At 47.0% G+C, this 15,102-nt stretch overlaps 5 protein-coding genes across 5 annotated transcripts; 2 read left to right on the top strand and 3 right to left on the bottom strand.

The window, feature by feature from the left end:
* Nucleotides 1–7,539: 7,539 nt before the first annotated feature.
* On the bottom strand, nucleotides 7,540–8,488 carry EJ05DRAFT_74774 (uncharacterized protein). Its single transcript, XM_033749951.1, has 2 exons — nucleotides 8,345–8,488; nucleotides 7,540–8,255 (listed from the first exon to the last, which is right to left on the bottom strand). The coding sequence occupies exon 2, from the start codon at nucleotides 8,214–8,216 to the stop codon at nucleotides 7,761–7,763; it is 456 nt and encodes a 151-aa protein (XP_033599178.1). The 5' UTR covers nucleotides 8,217–8,255; nucleotides 8,345–8,488; the 3' UTR covers nucleotides 7,540–7,760.
* A 929-nt stretch (nucleotides 8,489–9,417) lies between these two features.
* Nucleotides 9,418–10,567, top strand: EJ05DRAFT_477815 (NAD(P)-binding protein). Its single transcript, XM_033744318.1, has one exon. It carries the CDS (start codon nucleotides 9,520–9,522, stop codon nucleotides 10,324–10,326), a length of 807 nt encoding a protein of 268 aa, XP_033599177.1. The 5' UTR covers nucleotides 9,418–9,519; the 3' UTR covers nucleotides 10,327–10,567.
* On the bottom strand, nucleotides 10,404–12,591 carry EJ05DRAFT_74770 (uncharacterized protein). Its single transcript, XM_033749950.1, has one exon. It carries the CDS (start codon nucleotides 12,277–12,279, stop codon nucleotides 10,558–10,560), a length of 1,722 nt encoding a protein of 573 aa, XP_033599176.1. The 5' UTR covers nucleotides 12,280–12,591; the 3' UTR covers nucleotides 10,404–10,557.
* A 313-nt stretch (nucleotides 12,592–12,904) lies between these two features.
* On the top strand, nucleotides 12,905–13,723 carry EJ05DRAFT_502216 (alpha/beta-hydrolase; the record flags this gene model as incomplete). Its single annotated transcript, XM_033747220.1, has 1 exon — nucleotides 12,905–13,723. One exon carries the CDS (start codon nucleotides 12,905–12,907, stop codon nucleotides 13,721–13,723), a length of 819 nt encoding a protein of 272 aa, XP_033599175.1.
* Nucleotides 13,724–13,902: 179 nt separating this feature from the next.
* Nucleotides 13,903–14,965, bottom strand: EJ05DRAFT_493771 (F-actin capping protein beta subunit; the record flags this gene model as incomplete). The annotated part of the gene is made up of 6 exons (XM_033746140.1): nucleotides 13,903–13,976; nucleotides 14,026–14,073; nucleotides 14,125–14,394; nucleotides 14,441–14,520; nucleotides 14,578–14,883; nucleotides 14,937–14,965. 6 exons carry the CDS (start codon nucleotides 14,963–14,965, stop codon nucleotides 13,903–13,905), a joined length of 807 nt encoding a protein of 268 aa, XP_033599174.1.
* Nucleotides 14,966–15,102: the final 137 nt, after the last annotated feature.

Here is a 15,102-nt window from a genome sequence, read left to right as displayed (position 1 = left end):
AGATTGCGCGGGTCAACGCTGAAGCGCCGGTTGCGTGGCTTGTAGGAGACTACCTATACAAGGTAGTAGCACTATATTACTAGCGCCAGCCGGTAGTGCAAAAGTAAGACGTAAGTCCCGAGGTCATTTATCTTTCAGTCACCTTGAGATAATAGTAAACCAATGAGCGAACACAAACTTGCTGCAACGTCTCAGTTGCTGCAATGTGTCGACTATCGCCCATACCATACATGACGCCTGATATAGGTCATTCATGATTGGAATGTGAATTTATTTGATGCAGATGCTCCACTCTTAGCTGGCATTCTTCGTGGACAAAGACACGTTTCCGCTTTCGTGTATGATAAATAATTATTACCTTAGCCCTGTAAAAATAGATAGAGGCTTACGTAGCTAGGGAATGGTTTGATGCTAGTAACATTCTCTACTCTCTGATCTAACGTTACCTGCAACACTGACTCGATTCGCCAACATCTCTATTCGCTGCAGTAGTCTCTCTTAACTTCTCTTATTCGAAACTCCATGGACCGCCATGCTCAACCTCGCTTCTTATTTAGACTAGTAACAGTACTGGAGATCAACATCATGGTCCACACGGTCCACATCAACCACCGACTCGTGTTGCTATCACAAGATCAGGCATTGCTCCAATTACAAGTCTCATTCTTGATTATCCGTCTTGAGCATGCATCACTTTGTTGCCGCGCGTGCCAGCCATGACTGGGCATGCAGCGCGCTTGATGCGCCAATCTGAGGTTGAGTTACGGCATAGCCGCTGTGAAACTTCTGGACCAACGCCTCAGACGTAAGTTGGAGGGACGGTTTCACGACTAACGCTCGTCAGAGCTAGATCCCAAAAGCGCAAAATCTATCTTGAGGCAAACTAGCCGAGACTAGAAGCTTTGCAAGTAATAAGGGTCCCGCCGAAGAAGAGCCCTGTAGGACTCGTCAGTTAGATGCTTCATCCCGGCACATCCTCCGTTATGCAGAATGAATATGACTCGTACATTTTTCTTCCTAGGGATCTGACAATCCTGGCTCCACCACCTACCTAACTAAATTCCACGACTTTGTCTATAGCAGCCAACACCATGGGAGAAGTGATAAAGACTAAGACATATTGCCACGTTCATAATCGGACAAGATACTTTAAGCAATGGGCAAAGTCCCCCATAGAGCGTAATCATTCTGCGTAAGCCGTAAGAGCGACCGACGACTGTGGGCCTCAAGTGCAACGTCTTCACGATCTAGGATTTCCCAATGTGGCGTATAACATCAGGTGTGGCGTCAGGGTACTTCGTTAGCTGCAGCTCAAGTATATCCGCCAGTCAAAAAACTCACGATTCCAAGGACCTGGTGTGTGAGGCTTTTCTCTTCAAAGCCAGCATTCAGACCTCGCTACAAGGACGCTTTGGCCAGGGTTGACCGCCGTCGCACCTAAGGACTACAACTAAAGCATGACTGCATAAAGTCGTCTCGTCTAGCGAGTCTTTAACTTTGATGGCATTGGCCTATACTGCTTCCAGGGCTTATACATCGTTTCTTGATATATGTAATCCATGGAAGCACAGTAAATTTGAGTTTTTCGAGACTCAGGTGCGCCTGCTCTTGATAAGTAAGTAAGAGAAGAGGCTGTGCGTGGTTGGGTAATTAGTGCCGTGGGCAGACTCCAACTTTCCGGTAATCCTTCACGGCCCCACCCTACTTTCATATAGGGCAACAGATCCCTTCAAGCGTCGGACGAGCTAATACTTTAGACTCACTAACACATGACCCATCGCGTCTTGAGAATCGTTCCATCTAATCTCAGATTGCCCGGCTTTCGATTGGTGGAGAAGATAAGACATGGCAGGAGAGTTATGCAAGCAGAAGTCCCTGTCGTCAAAGCCATCAATTTCATTTACCTGCATCCTTGAGTTTTGCCTTCTCGCTTGAGAGACGGTAAGACAAATCTCTACGCGGAGTTGCACGGGGATCTCCGTAAGTCGTCCGGTTGCGTCACTTGTGTATTAGTTTATATTATAGAGCGAAATGGTCGTAACCCAAATCAATTAAAGTTTAGTAAAGTTTCGTCCACGCAGTGATTACTACTTCGGGGAGGGGGCTACAACGCTAGTTGTGATATAGCTCGTCTAAATAATACATTATTATGCACGTGCTTTGATATTAGACAGGATAAGCAAGCCCTTAATAGCTCTTCCCTCACTTTTCACTTTCCGAGCCGGCATCGTCTCCGCCCAACATCGTCAACACCGTAAGGTCTGTTACTCTAAGTGTGGTGGTCCAATTTTATTCCGCTTCGCTGCTGCTAACACCGACTTACATGTTACAGATGTCAGCCTATCTCAACTATACGGGATCATCGCCCCACATATAGCTAATGACCCCGAAACAGTCAGCTCTTGGCACATCATGCTATACGAACAAACAGGCCAATGCATCGCCTATCTTCCAATCTGACGCGGCCCCGCCGAATGGTTGGCGGAAGTACACAAGTACTACACATGAGTCTCCTCGTTGTTCATAGCCACCTGCAATCCAACTTTCATCACATCATTTAACAACATCAAATCATATTGGACTGGACTAACTTACCGAGGCACCGCATCGCCTCCATCCGTTTCCATTCGCTCACTATACATCCTACTACTTAGCCTGAATCCTCCGTCTTGAAATCAACTGCTTGAAACAAAGGCTACGGGACGAGGTAGCCTTCAGGATCTAATTAGTGTTTGACTTTGACCGACCGCAAATCGGTAACCTCGCCCCCATCTGCACAACCTCACGTCTCACGTATGTGAATTGCAATCAGAAAATATGCAAAGTGAAGCGCTAGAAATAATGTATGAACTTGTTACAGGCTGCGATCAATTCATGCGTTACCTCATATTCATCGGTCATCGCTTAGAATATAGACGATAGAGATTCTCCTACCTACGCATTTGCATCCAGAACGAACTTCACTTCCATCCCTATACTAGACTGTGATATTATTGTAGCTCGGATCAAGCCACTGGCTCCCAAGCTCATCTTTCATAGCGTGACAATGTACCGTTCCCATACAAGAAGAATCCATTTGTTCAACATTGTCTTTGGTTGAGCGAGCATCCATTCCAGCTGGGAACCGACGTCGACAACATCGGGCATATGCTCAATGCGCAAGATCTGACTCGCTTAGGCGATGTTCCCTACAAACCTATCTACGGGTCAAAGTGTTAGCATAGTTGCTTCCCTTCGCTATCAGAAGTATGTCAGCATCAAGTACTTCACCGCCAACATCAAATCAGCATGCTACTGAGTCGACGTCTAGATATATGTCCATGAAGAAGTCTGATACGCCCTGATTACCCATGCAGTCTGACAGCTGGAGAGTCAGATAGACTTGCATCTACACTCCCAGGCAAATGATTATTGAATATTCACACCCGACTCAGTTATCCCCTTCAACATACGTCCAACGTCCAGAAATTCTTACTCCTCACAAAATTTAGTTGGATAGGGAAGTTCTTATTGTAAATGAGTTCTCAAATTGCCGGTTTCTATTGCGCTGAGACGAACCGCTGCACCATCAAGCCCTTACGTCCTGTGTAATTGGTTTTGTTGTATAATATAACAGGTAACACTAGTTCCTAGCTCTGTATCTCTCGTTAAGCGTACGATAGTGTACTGGCGTTCGTTGACTACAGACGTGTCGCACACGTAAGCTCTATCGCCCATATGACTACTTCAAGTGTAGGTGCCACCGTATGTATATGCTAAAGCCTCAAGCCTATCCGTAATGGTTTGAGAGGTCGAGTGGCCGGAAAAATAATGCGCGCGCAAGTGAATGCACGCTGATTATGCATTCATAGACATAGGAGTAATCTTAGAAGAGGCGTATGGCGTAAGCTGATTTCGGAACTGTATCGCATTCGTATACGCAGACATCTCGTGGGTATAGCAGTAGGCACAGAGCGCTCGCTCAATGCAGTGCAAGATCGTCCCATGCTCGAAAAGCTCACCAGGGCAATCGTGACTACATTCTAGCGACTGGAAGCTGTAATATGGCAAAGTCACCTCTTCTAAAACAATGCCATCCAGCCGGTCTCAATGACCAGAATCAAATGGACATGCAGCATATCCCGTGCAGCGATTCTCATGCAGATGCAAGGACTAATATATGCAGCTGGCCCCGGATGGAATCTGTTCAGTCACACATACGGTCGATGGACAGGGCTCTTGTAAGTCCAACCTGCTGTTTGAACTCACTGCACACCATCACCTGTCGAAGATTATCATTCATACAATACTTACGACCCTGGTGAGCCTCTACGAACACTACTGGTTATGCTCACCCCGTGACGGAGAAACTTCTGCTATCTCCCTTCTCTCCTCGTGACGGTGCAAGCTCATATCGCCCTGCGTCCTCCATAGACATACCGCTATCCTTAGCATGCACGTCTCGGTGAAATATTACTAGGCACAGCTCGAGTCACAAGATCGCCGAAGAAGTTGCGGATGACAGATCAACAGGATTCTAAGCATACGATTCTGGTACCTTTTACTCATACACTAGACAATGGTCCTTTTTTCTGTCACGTTAAACCATATCCCTACTAAATCAGGCGTATTCTGGCATGTGACATCGGGGAGCATCCGTCATGTATCATAGACTTCATTTCTGTGTCATGGGCCTTGCAGCAGACACAGTATTGGGCAGGAGTTTGTAAGCCCGCGGGTATGCACATGTGACGGACCGATCGTAATGACCCTTAAGATTGATTGCCACCAAAGATAGCATACATTTTAGAGTGCCGGACAAAAGTTTTTCATGTCGGAGATTCAGGACGCCAGATGAACCAAGGCTATTTTTGAGCAATGTTTGTTCAAATTCTTGCAGAAACATTTAAAGTAGTTGCCAAGCTGCTAATCATGATTGTTTCTGTCTGTAATTACATTCAATTCCAATAATTCTTGCCTGACCGTGTTTATATTGCTGGCTCGACAGATGTATCTACGAGGGAGATGGTCGATCAAGCTCCAGTCAACTTCGGGCATGGTTCCTATCATGAGCAGTGGAATCCTATTATGGCTCTTTGATTAAACCTTATGACGTATATTTATTTGATGCTGAATGTGGCGTATCTAGACGTGCCTATACACTGGCACAACTACAAGCCTCGTTAGCTACAGCGATTACAAGGACAATATATGCTTTCCCTTCCCTTTACCTTGTTCGGGATGATGGATATTATCTTTAGGTCGAATACTGATACTCCTTAACGTGTAAGACAGATAATCATCATCAGCGCAGCAATAATGAGCCAGCAGGGACAATATTGTGGACTACAACAGAAGGCGCCATGCGTGTACTTAGTCATGATCAAGACACATACATCATATCACCATCTATGTCCGAAATGGGAGCCACCATCCATTTCCGTGTGCTTCGAAGTCTATCATTTCGAGACTAAGAGAATGCTGGATGCATAGAAGAAAAGGTCAGAGGAGGAGAGGAAGGAGTGGTATATATACTGCCTAGCGCAGCTCTGATGACGCGCCGGGTAATCACGTACGTATCATCGTATCTGGACTTTCACTTTTCATTCACTAAGGTGGGCATTAGGTGGCTAAAACTGACTTTCCCATCCGAGGCACAAGCGTCTCTTTAAATATTCATAGTTCCGTGGATTTGTTGATGATCTTTATTATCACACCGAATACTGTTAAGCTACAATCACTGGACATGCTGCACAGCATCAGCATAACCTCCATCGAGCGCAAAAGCATGGACTACCGCACTTTTCGGCGTGCCAAACAACATAATGTGGTTTCGTGTTTGATGCTAAGTACACCTGAGCGCAGCATAGATCTGGAGGCAAGCATCAACAACGTCCCAAATTATATCGACCTCCAACAGGATGCAATCAAGCACCTTCAATGGCGCTTAGTTTGTTTGCTTGAGGCCTTTGAGCTTACTTCGAGGGGAAGGAAGAGACAGTGGCCTGCTTAAATAGTGGTCTGAGGAGCCGTAGAGTGCCGGGTCGACTTCTGAGAATCACGTCCATGACCACCTGCCTTCATCACACGGTCACCGCGTCACCTTACAAGGCTGGGTAAACAAATGAGTGAAGCAAACAGTAGGTCACGTACAGGCACAAGTGAACAACGGTTGACTTATAGTGTACTTTATATAGATGATCGACACGGTGGACATGTGGAGTAAAACTGTAGAAATAAACAGCTTAGCTTACGTGGTAGATAGAAATCCTCAGAAGCGTTATATAGTCTCCAATTAGACGAGTGTAAAGGCTAAGTCAAACAGCATCTACCACAGACCGCTTAACGGAAACACATGGTCGTGGTTAAGCTCATTTCCTGCTAATGGATGATTGTAGTATTATAATCATAGGGTTTTGTAATGATGAGCGTTACTGCAAGAGGTTTCAAGGAGATGGATAAGGGGTGTCGTTGGAAGTTTGCCCCCTGGGCGATGTGTGACGTATCGAGTGATGCCATCGAGCCAGATCTGAGAATCTTGGTTTTGTAAAAAGTGAACTTGTCTACATATTGAATCGCGTATAAGCCAGACTATATGAATATTTCCGGTCACGATAGCTTAGTAGATTCTCAAGTCGTACTTGACGCATCACTTATGATTCGCATTATGATTCGCAATCAGAAAATCCCAAATTTGAAATGATCACTCATCAGAAACCTTTGACATCCTTGTAATAGCTCGGGGAGTGTAGGTTTGTCGTATATACTGAGCAAAACCTTGAAATTGATCTCTAGCTACAACTGAATTTGGGAACGGAAATTTCAAGTCTCAGTTTGGTGCTTCCAGTACCCAGCTGTCCGGTGCAGAGGATATTATAGACTGTATACTAAAACTAAGATGAGATTCGTCTATAGATCTTTTAGTAGTATGAAGAAGTATACAACTGCTTCAAATATTCCCTATACTTACTAGTCTATCTACTTGATATATATCTAAAATATGCAGATAAATAGCTAAGACTTAAAGTGCTCATCTACCATTAGTAAACTGAGCCCTTATATCATAATTTACCCGACTAGGGGTTATACCATAGAAGTTGTAGATGACATCATTGCTCGTAACCTGAATTCATATACAGAGAGAGGGATAAAGTGGTACTTATAATGTACCTATTCAACAAGATTCTCACGGGAACTTGTTTCAAGGGCTACTCTGCAGAGAACTAGTAGCAATCAAAGACACTATATGCGTACTACACCAAGTTCAAAGACTCATTAGCCCATTAAGGAGACCTTGTATATAGCGATACTATAGGCCATTCCGCGCTGAGTAATATGCACATTCTATTCTAAAAGGTTTGTTTGCCGAGCTAGTCACTCAGAATGGAGACGTGCGTGCCGAGGGAAGAGATTGAGGACCTGTGGTACACCAGGCTGATATGACTGTCTTAAGTTTCTAGAAAGCCAGAGCGATCAGTTTTTGATTGCTTAGGCAGAGGGTGGACAAGGCAGTAAAGGGGATCTTATGATGGTTGGCATGTCCCTTAATGGGTGTAAACACATCTAGCTTCGGTGCTGAATACTTGAGTAATGAGTGGGCTTCGTGAAACATTTCTGCGAATGTAAAGCATGCTATGCACTTATGGGCTTGCTTGAGATGAAGTGGAATTATAGGATGTGTGGATACAACGAGGTCCCTAGCGCCTATCTACTCCTGCGCTTATAGAAAGAATTATCCGGACAGAAACGTTAAGAGGAGAATATTGCCTGGGTCATGACGGTCATTGAGGACTGGAGAGCAGCGAACAGCAAGCATCACGCGCACAGCGTGGTAAGACATCATCACCTCGCACTCCCACAAGAACCTGGAAACAAAGCCCGAAATCCCTCTTCCTCCTCACTTCATCGTCGGCCACGCCAATCATGGTGCCTAGGATGACATCCACCTTCGTCTCCGCTGGAAAGGGCAACTCGGGAAACTCTTTGATCGACAGCAATGCTTTCACATGACGCGACTTCCCATATGCGCGCCGATCTACACGATTCCACAGCACCTCAGCGAAAGCGGATGAAGGGTCATCAAAGTGGTGCGCGTACGTGCGCGAGCATATAGCCTGCTGTGGATGCTTGAAGCGAGCCAGGAAACAGGAGATCATAGAGTCGGGGAAGATGGTCCAGGCGTTGCCATGCAGCTTGGAGAGAGACACAGTGCGGCAGAGCTGTTCAAGAGCAGCCATGCCTACGAAGTAAAGATGATTTCCTTTGTTGAAATTGCGCTGCTTAAGGAGAGCAGCTTCATCGTAGCTGCGTTGATCGTCAGCACTCATGAATGTCTTTGGGGCAGTCGGGATCTTGGGCGACGTACATTGCTCGACAAGTCAGCAGCAAGGCAAGGATAGACTGGCCTCTGTCAAAAAGATGAGGCTCGGTGTTGAGACGCTTGGCAATGTTCCAGACGTGGAACGGATCATCTGATACAGGGACCTGACCCAGATATGTCGACTTCAGCGGATAGTAGTGGTAGGCGCGCTTTCCAGGCTCTTTACGCTCCAGCAAGACAGGCGCTTTGGTTTGAGTGACAAGTAAGTCATTGCCTGTTAGCACATATTCCCAGATCATCAAACGGACTTCTCGTGGTACTTTAGACAATAGATAACTGTCAGTCTGCGGGTGGTACCAGCCTGGACTTCGATTACGGCTTCTTTTTGAACTTGACGACATCTCTGATGACGGTGAGAGTGGAAGATGGCATGAAAGAACTCAGGGAACGCCCTCGACAAGAGTGCGTTGGAGAGTAGGATGTTACGCACCCTGGTTGTTCCATGCGGGGTGGGTGAATGATATGCTTCCAACCAAACCGGAGCAAAGACGTATGTAGAAAGTCCAGGCGGAGTGCTGAATAGTCCTGTAGCATGCTGAAAAGTGCTGAGTAGGTGGAGTGCAACGCGCTAAGATAGATACAGACATGCCACCTGTCTTATCTAATTAATGATACTGTACTATAATGTAACTTTCATTCCTTCTTGGCCGGTTTCGAGCTCAGGCTCTGTCGACATCAAAGACCCTTGACTCTTGACTCTTGACCCTTGATCCTTGGGCTTCGGACCTCTTCACTCGCAGCTGCAGCCGGCCCGGACCGGGTTGATGCTTTAATGCCTGAAATCTCTCTACCTCGATCGGGCTTGGCACTGACGACGTCCGGGTCCGTGTCCGTCAAAATAGGCGCTAGGCGGTCCGCCTAGTATTTTCCCAAATAGGAAGCAATTCTCGAAGTACTCATCGAAAAGACCTCAATTACCGCCCCAAGTCTTGTAATCACGCAAATACCAACGGCTAGTCAGCCGATTATCGAGAGTCGTAACGTCATGCTATGTCCGTTCTCGCTCGCTGCTGTTGATGAGAAATTCGACTCGAATCGGTATGAATGTTGGTCCGATGTGTAGTATAAGTAGTAGTAGGGCCCATCAGAATGTGGAATGAATTTGCACCGCTTAAATCATCTCATCTTTTTATGATATATTGAGACTACAGCACTTCAAGATGTCTCTACAACCACTGAAGTATCTCAACAAGCTTGCCGGCAAGCACGTACTTGTGTTCGGGGCAACATCTGGCATTGGCTTCTGTATCGCCGAAGCGGCTGTCGAGCATGGGGCCAAGGTTGTTATCTCAGGCTCGAACCAGGACCGCATTAATAAGACAATCGAACGAATCAAGAAGTCTTACCCGAATACCCAGTCAGGTCAGATCACGGGCCATGTTGTCGATTTATCCGATACCGCCAACCTGGAGTCGAACCTAAACAAATTGTTTGCCTCTGTATCGACTGATAGCAAGATCAATCATATTGCTTTCACCACTGGAGACGCGCTTCGGGTTCCACCACTTTCGGATACCACGCCTGAAGACTTCCAAGCAAGTGGAAATGTACGCACACTTGCTCCACTCATGCTCGCCAAGGTCCTGCCCAAATACATGGACCTGAGCCCGGGTAATTCATTTACTCTGACAGGGGGAACCAACTCTGATCGACCCATGCCAGGAGCTACCCTGATGGCCTTGCGTGGTGCTTCCAACGAAGGTCTCATGAGGGCCCTTGCCGTGGACCTTGCGCCGATGCGAGTAAATTTAGTCTCACCTGGTGCGATACAGACAGAACTGTGGTCATCATTCAAGTCATCGGAGGCGGAAGAAGGATTCGTCAAGAAGATGACTACTGAGACGCTTCTGAAGGAGGTCGGAAAGCCAGAGGACACGGCTGAGGCGTACATATACGCTATGAAGGATCGATTTGTGACTGGGGTCGTTCTGCATACCAACGGAGGAAGGCTGCTGGCGAACAGTTAGGTAGTTTCCCATCATGTTCCAATCAAGGGTGCTGCATTTTTGTTATAACTAAACAGCCCCTGGGGTCCTAAGTTTGTTCGACAGTGAGTAGGTTTGTGGGTTAGCAAAACAGACTCTGCTAATCAATACGTGATCCCCGGGAGCTCGTCAGGATCGCTGTATCGCTATTGCAAACATGATCTTGTAACCATGTGATCTCTCAAACATCCAAATTTCAGAGTTCGATTTTGCTTAGGGTTTGCTCATCTGTATCTTGCCTGGCACAAATGAGTCGCTGTTTAACTTAGACCGCTCAAACCATACACTGCAGAATGCAAGGTTCGTTTTGGCGCCGGACTTGCGCATTTCCTGTATCCCGAATTCATCTTCACCCAGACAAAACTCGATACCAGCCTTGAACTTCTTTCCGAGGGGAGGGAATTCAGCCGCGAGGCAATCGCAAAAGTGTAAGAACGTGCTGATACCCCGCCGGTAAATAGAGTCCTGCGTTTCGTGCCAAGTGATCAGCAAAGGGCGACTACAGATGTATATAGCTGCTGCGATGTGTGGATTGAGGAGGATATCAGGTGAGGAAGTTTCAAATATGTGGTTGACCATCTCTGCTGCATCCGTAGCTGCTGCAACACATTTAGAGAAGCATGTGTTTGATGACAGACGTTCTTTTTCGGGTATTGATGAGTCTCTCATCATCTCCCAATCTTCTTCGCTAAGGTGATTCAAAAGGATAATCGTAGCGGAATTTATGAGGCTTGCCCAAACAACGTAGCAAAGCTGTAAATATTGATGCCGCTCATTAAGTGACAACTGTAACGACTCCTTAATCAAGTCTGATTGCCGCACTAACTGTTTCATTTTCAAAAAGTGATCATATAAGTCATCTGGACGTTGCAGTACGTATACGTGCTGAACTGCCTTGCCTAAAGTCTCGTAGGCTTTTAAAACTTGTTGAAGCATGTCGCCGTTTTCTCGAGGTAGTGAGGACTCGGAACTCATAAGGTTGAATGCTACGTCGCTTATAGGCTTGTGTACTACCACTTGTCTTACATCAATCGCGGTAGGCCATCCCGATGGATAGGAATGATCACCATCAAGCAACATCAAAGTCCACATAGTTCGTCGCCGTTCCTCTTGCTCACGGGAATTAAGGGGTCCTGGCGATAAGACCAACGGTCCTGTTGATGTAGCATCAATGCGATTAAACCCCATTGCACAAGCTTGTCGCCAGGCTTTACCCAAGGTAAGCCACGCTTTCGAGTAGTCTGTCCTAGATATTGATAGGAAGACAATGCAAACGGCGGCTTGCAGAACTCGTAGCGGCGGTACAGCATCATGGCTCGTAGAATCATACAATGAACTTGCAGTAGAAGCCCAGATAGCTTGAGAGGCTTTAACCTTTCGTTCCGAGTGCTGCGGTGCCGCAATAGCAAGTATGGCGAATAACAATGATGAAGAGAACCTTTGTAGCTCGCCGCTCTTCACATCAGCTTTCAGAGACTCGAGGTGAAAGCAAGGGAGAAATCTTGTGTATTTGATAACGAAAATATCCAACAATTCCAATACTAGGCTCAGTGGTGGTATCATAGGCTCCTTATCTGCGGGCGAATTGCTCAAATAGTCCAGGGATTCTGGACTTGTATGCGATACGGTGGAGCTCTCTGTACTCATGCTATCTTGCGACCCGGGAAGTGACGAACTAGTACTCCCAGTGTGTTGATGATAGTTATGAGAGAAGTCTGTGAAAACTGTGAAACCTGGCATGCCTAGTGCGATGTCGGGTCGTGTTGGTCCTCCATTCCTGACCGTTGGAAACTCATTGTAGTCACAGACTACGTTCCAGCGTTTGCATGGAGTACAGGACGGGCGTTGACCGTCACACTTTTTTTTTCTTGTCCGACATCCTAGACATGCTTGCTTCCGCTTCGTGACCCCTGGGTAGATGGGCTTGTGCATCATGCCTGTAATAGATCACCGAAAGCGGACAGACCCTATCAGAGTTCGTATGGTGCGATAGTGTTCCAGTGCACCGGTTCGAGTAGATCGAATATGTGTAGCTAGTCGTCAACATGAAGATTGTGAGTGTGTCGCTTTCCGGCTCGGCTTCCGTGCTCCGACACACGTCTGTCCGGCTTTGAAGTGTATGCCTGGGCAGAAACAGTGCTAATTCGTGTTGAAATGCACCATTTCACCAACGAAGAACGTGCAAGCCCGACGGGCCGGCCTGCGCAACGGAAATCTGAGATGAGATCGAACACTTTTGATGAAGAGTGAAGACGGGTTCATAGCTATACATAGAGAAGGTGTGCGTAGCAAGAGAGGTGGCCTGTGCGCACATCTCACGCGGCGATTACGATGAAAGCGGAGATTGCCACTGACTCTTCCAAGCGGACATTTTCGAAGGGTGTGCAGACTCAAACTGAACGTCTTCTCTATCCCGACGTACTTATCAGCTTCTAAACTACTGAACGTCTCCAATACTCCTTCACATTCGTGCGGCAGCCAAGCAAGATACACCGGTGACCGAGATCTGGAATTAGTCGAAATTACTACTGAGACAGTACGCAACTTCTGGACTCGAAACATGTTTGATGAGAACCCGACAAGCATCCAGGAAGCAAGTCCTGGTACGAATGCTATACCACTGGTGCTCATGCACGATGGTGGGGGAACAACGTTCGACTATCATTTCTTAGACGACCTAGAACGAGATGTGTGGGGTATTCACAATCCGCGCTTCAATTCAGGCGAACCTTGGATAGGAGGACTAGCGGAAATGAGTACTCACTATATTGAATTAATCAAGAAAGTCATACCCTCAGGTCCAGTTATCCTAGGAGGGTGGTCATTAGGAGGGATGCTTGCGCTCGAAATGGCTCGGCAACTAGTTGACGATCCAGAAATTGATGTCAAGGGCATGGTCATGGTTGATACAATATATCCATTTCAGGCCCCGGGTCAAGACAAGAAATTTGTTGCACAGTACAAGCCTACTTTCAACTCGTACACATCAGCAGCGACCCAGAAGTCCGTAACGGCTTCATTCGCGAACACTTTCGAGATGCTGAAAACATGGAAGATCCCAGAATGGAACGAAACGGCAGACATTGTACCTCCACCGACTGCTCTCATCCGTGTCGAGGAGTCCGTGCCTGTTCCGGCGGACGCGGACAAGGACACAGTCATGAGGGTTGATGTGCATCGTCAGCGCAGACTTTTAGGATGGGAGCTGTACGATTATCATCTGATAGACGCGGTTACAGAGATCACTGGCCATCATTACACGCCTTTCAAACCCGAAAATGTCGAGCTCACATCGGAGAAGATCAAAGTGGCATGCAGTATGATCCAGAGACGCGTGTTGAAAAAAGCTCGAGACGAGAGTTCTGTCAAGCAATTCTGATCTGGAGAAAGTGTGCAAACCTTTCGAGAGGCCTACAAATCCTTCATATCAAATGTGATGGAATGAGCTCTGACTTTGCCAACTTTGTTTACGCTTTCCAGCGTAGCCTCGTGTCCGCTACACGACACGGAGTCGCAACGGCAAGCACGCAGCAGCACGTAGATCGCTCGCACGTCTTATCACCGTCCCATACTACTTATAACATCTCGATGCGCGGCTCGATCGCGATTTGTCTCACTTAGCGGAGCAATACCTGAGTTCATGATGAGCATTATGATTGACGACAGCGGAGAATGGCTTACTTCGCAGATCACCAACGATATCCTTGGCTTTGCCGAAATAGACTTCCTCTGTACATGTTTTAGTAGCTGCTACGATGGGCCATGGATAGATAGACTTACGTAGAGAATTCCGCATCTTCAGTTCCATCTCTTCAACCATCTTCCCTATATTGGCGACATGACCGCCATCATCCTCCACAGCTCTATCTTCCTGGATTTGTCTGACCATATTTCCACTGAGGTCTAGCGTCCCAAGATTCTCTGAGTCGGTTCCTAGTGTTAGAATTACTGTGCTCGTCTGTTTATACTGTGCGGATCGCGCTCGGTCATGGACTTCGAATACGTGGATGCTGTCCCAACTACCGGAACCTTTAGCGGAGGGCGAGACAGCTAGACAGATCAGTGAATGCGCACAAAGTCTGGGAAGGGAACTCACACTTCTTGAGCAGCACACAGCCCGCGAAACCATCATCGATATCCCAGAAGTATACACTTGAGATGCCACCTTCATAGTACCTGTATTCCTCACATTAGCCAGTGATTGGGGAATTGGCCTCTGGTTGTGTGGCATACAGCTCACGATAGACGTCGAAAGCTTCGTTGGCCTTCACCTCCATCTTCCTGACCCTATCGCTAGGCACAACTCCTTCTCCATCTGCAACTGGGGGTTCAAACTCATTACTCCAAGGACTCCTCCAGCTGTCCCCATCCCGATTGTAGTCACAACAGAGGAAGTCTCGCTTTGTTTTCCGGCACTTCTTGACAGCGAGCGGTACGTCGACAGATTCGAGAAGGTCTTCTGTGAGCGAAGGCGCCAGCTGGCAGAGAAGGTCTACATGCTTTGCGGTGTCTTTGGGATTGAGGCGTCGGAGGAGGTCCCTGAGATGTACTGTTAGGAAGTGGAGAGTCTGAATAGGAAGGGAACCACATACAGAGCACTATCGAAGGCTTGGTCCGACATCTTTGTGTGCAGTTATTTACTGTGAAGATGAAAGCGCAGTGCCAACGGCAATGAATGTATGATACACCAGCTTCAATTGTCTCGGTATCTGGTGCTGCCTCAGGCATCAACGTGGGGTGGGGCCGTCATAATGGATC

This window comes from Pseudovirgaria hyperparasitica, assembly GCF_010093815.1.
Source record: "Pseudovirgaria hyperparasitica strain CBS 121739 unplaced genomic scaffold EJ05scaffold_11, whole genome shotgun sequence".
Lineage (NCBI taxonomy): Eukaryota > Fungi > Ascomycota > Dothideomycetes > Acrospermales > Acrospermaceae > Pseudovirgaria > Pseudovirgaria hyperparasitica.
Note: the sequence above shows the minus strand (reverse complement) of the source record. Positions and strands in the feature narration are given on the sequence as shown.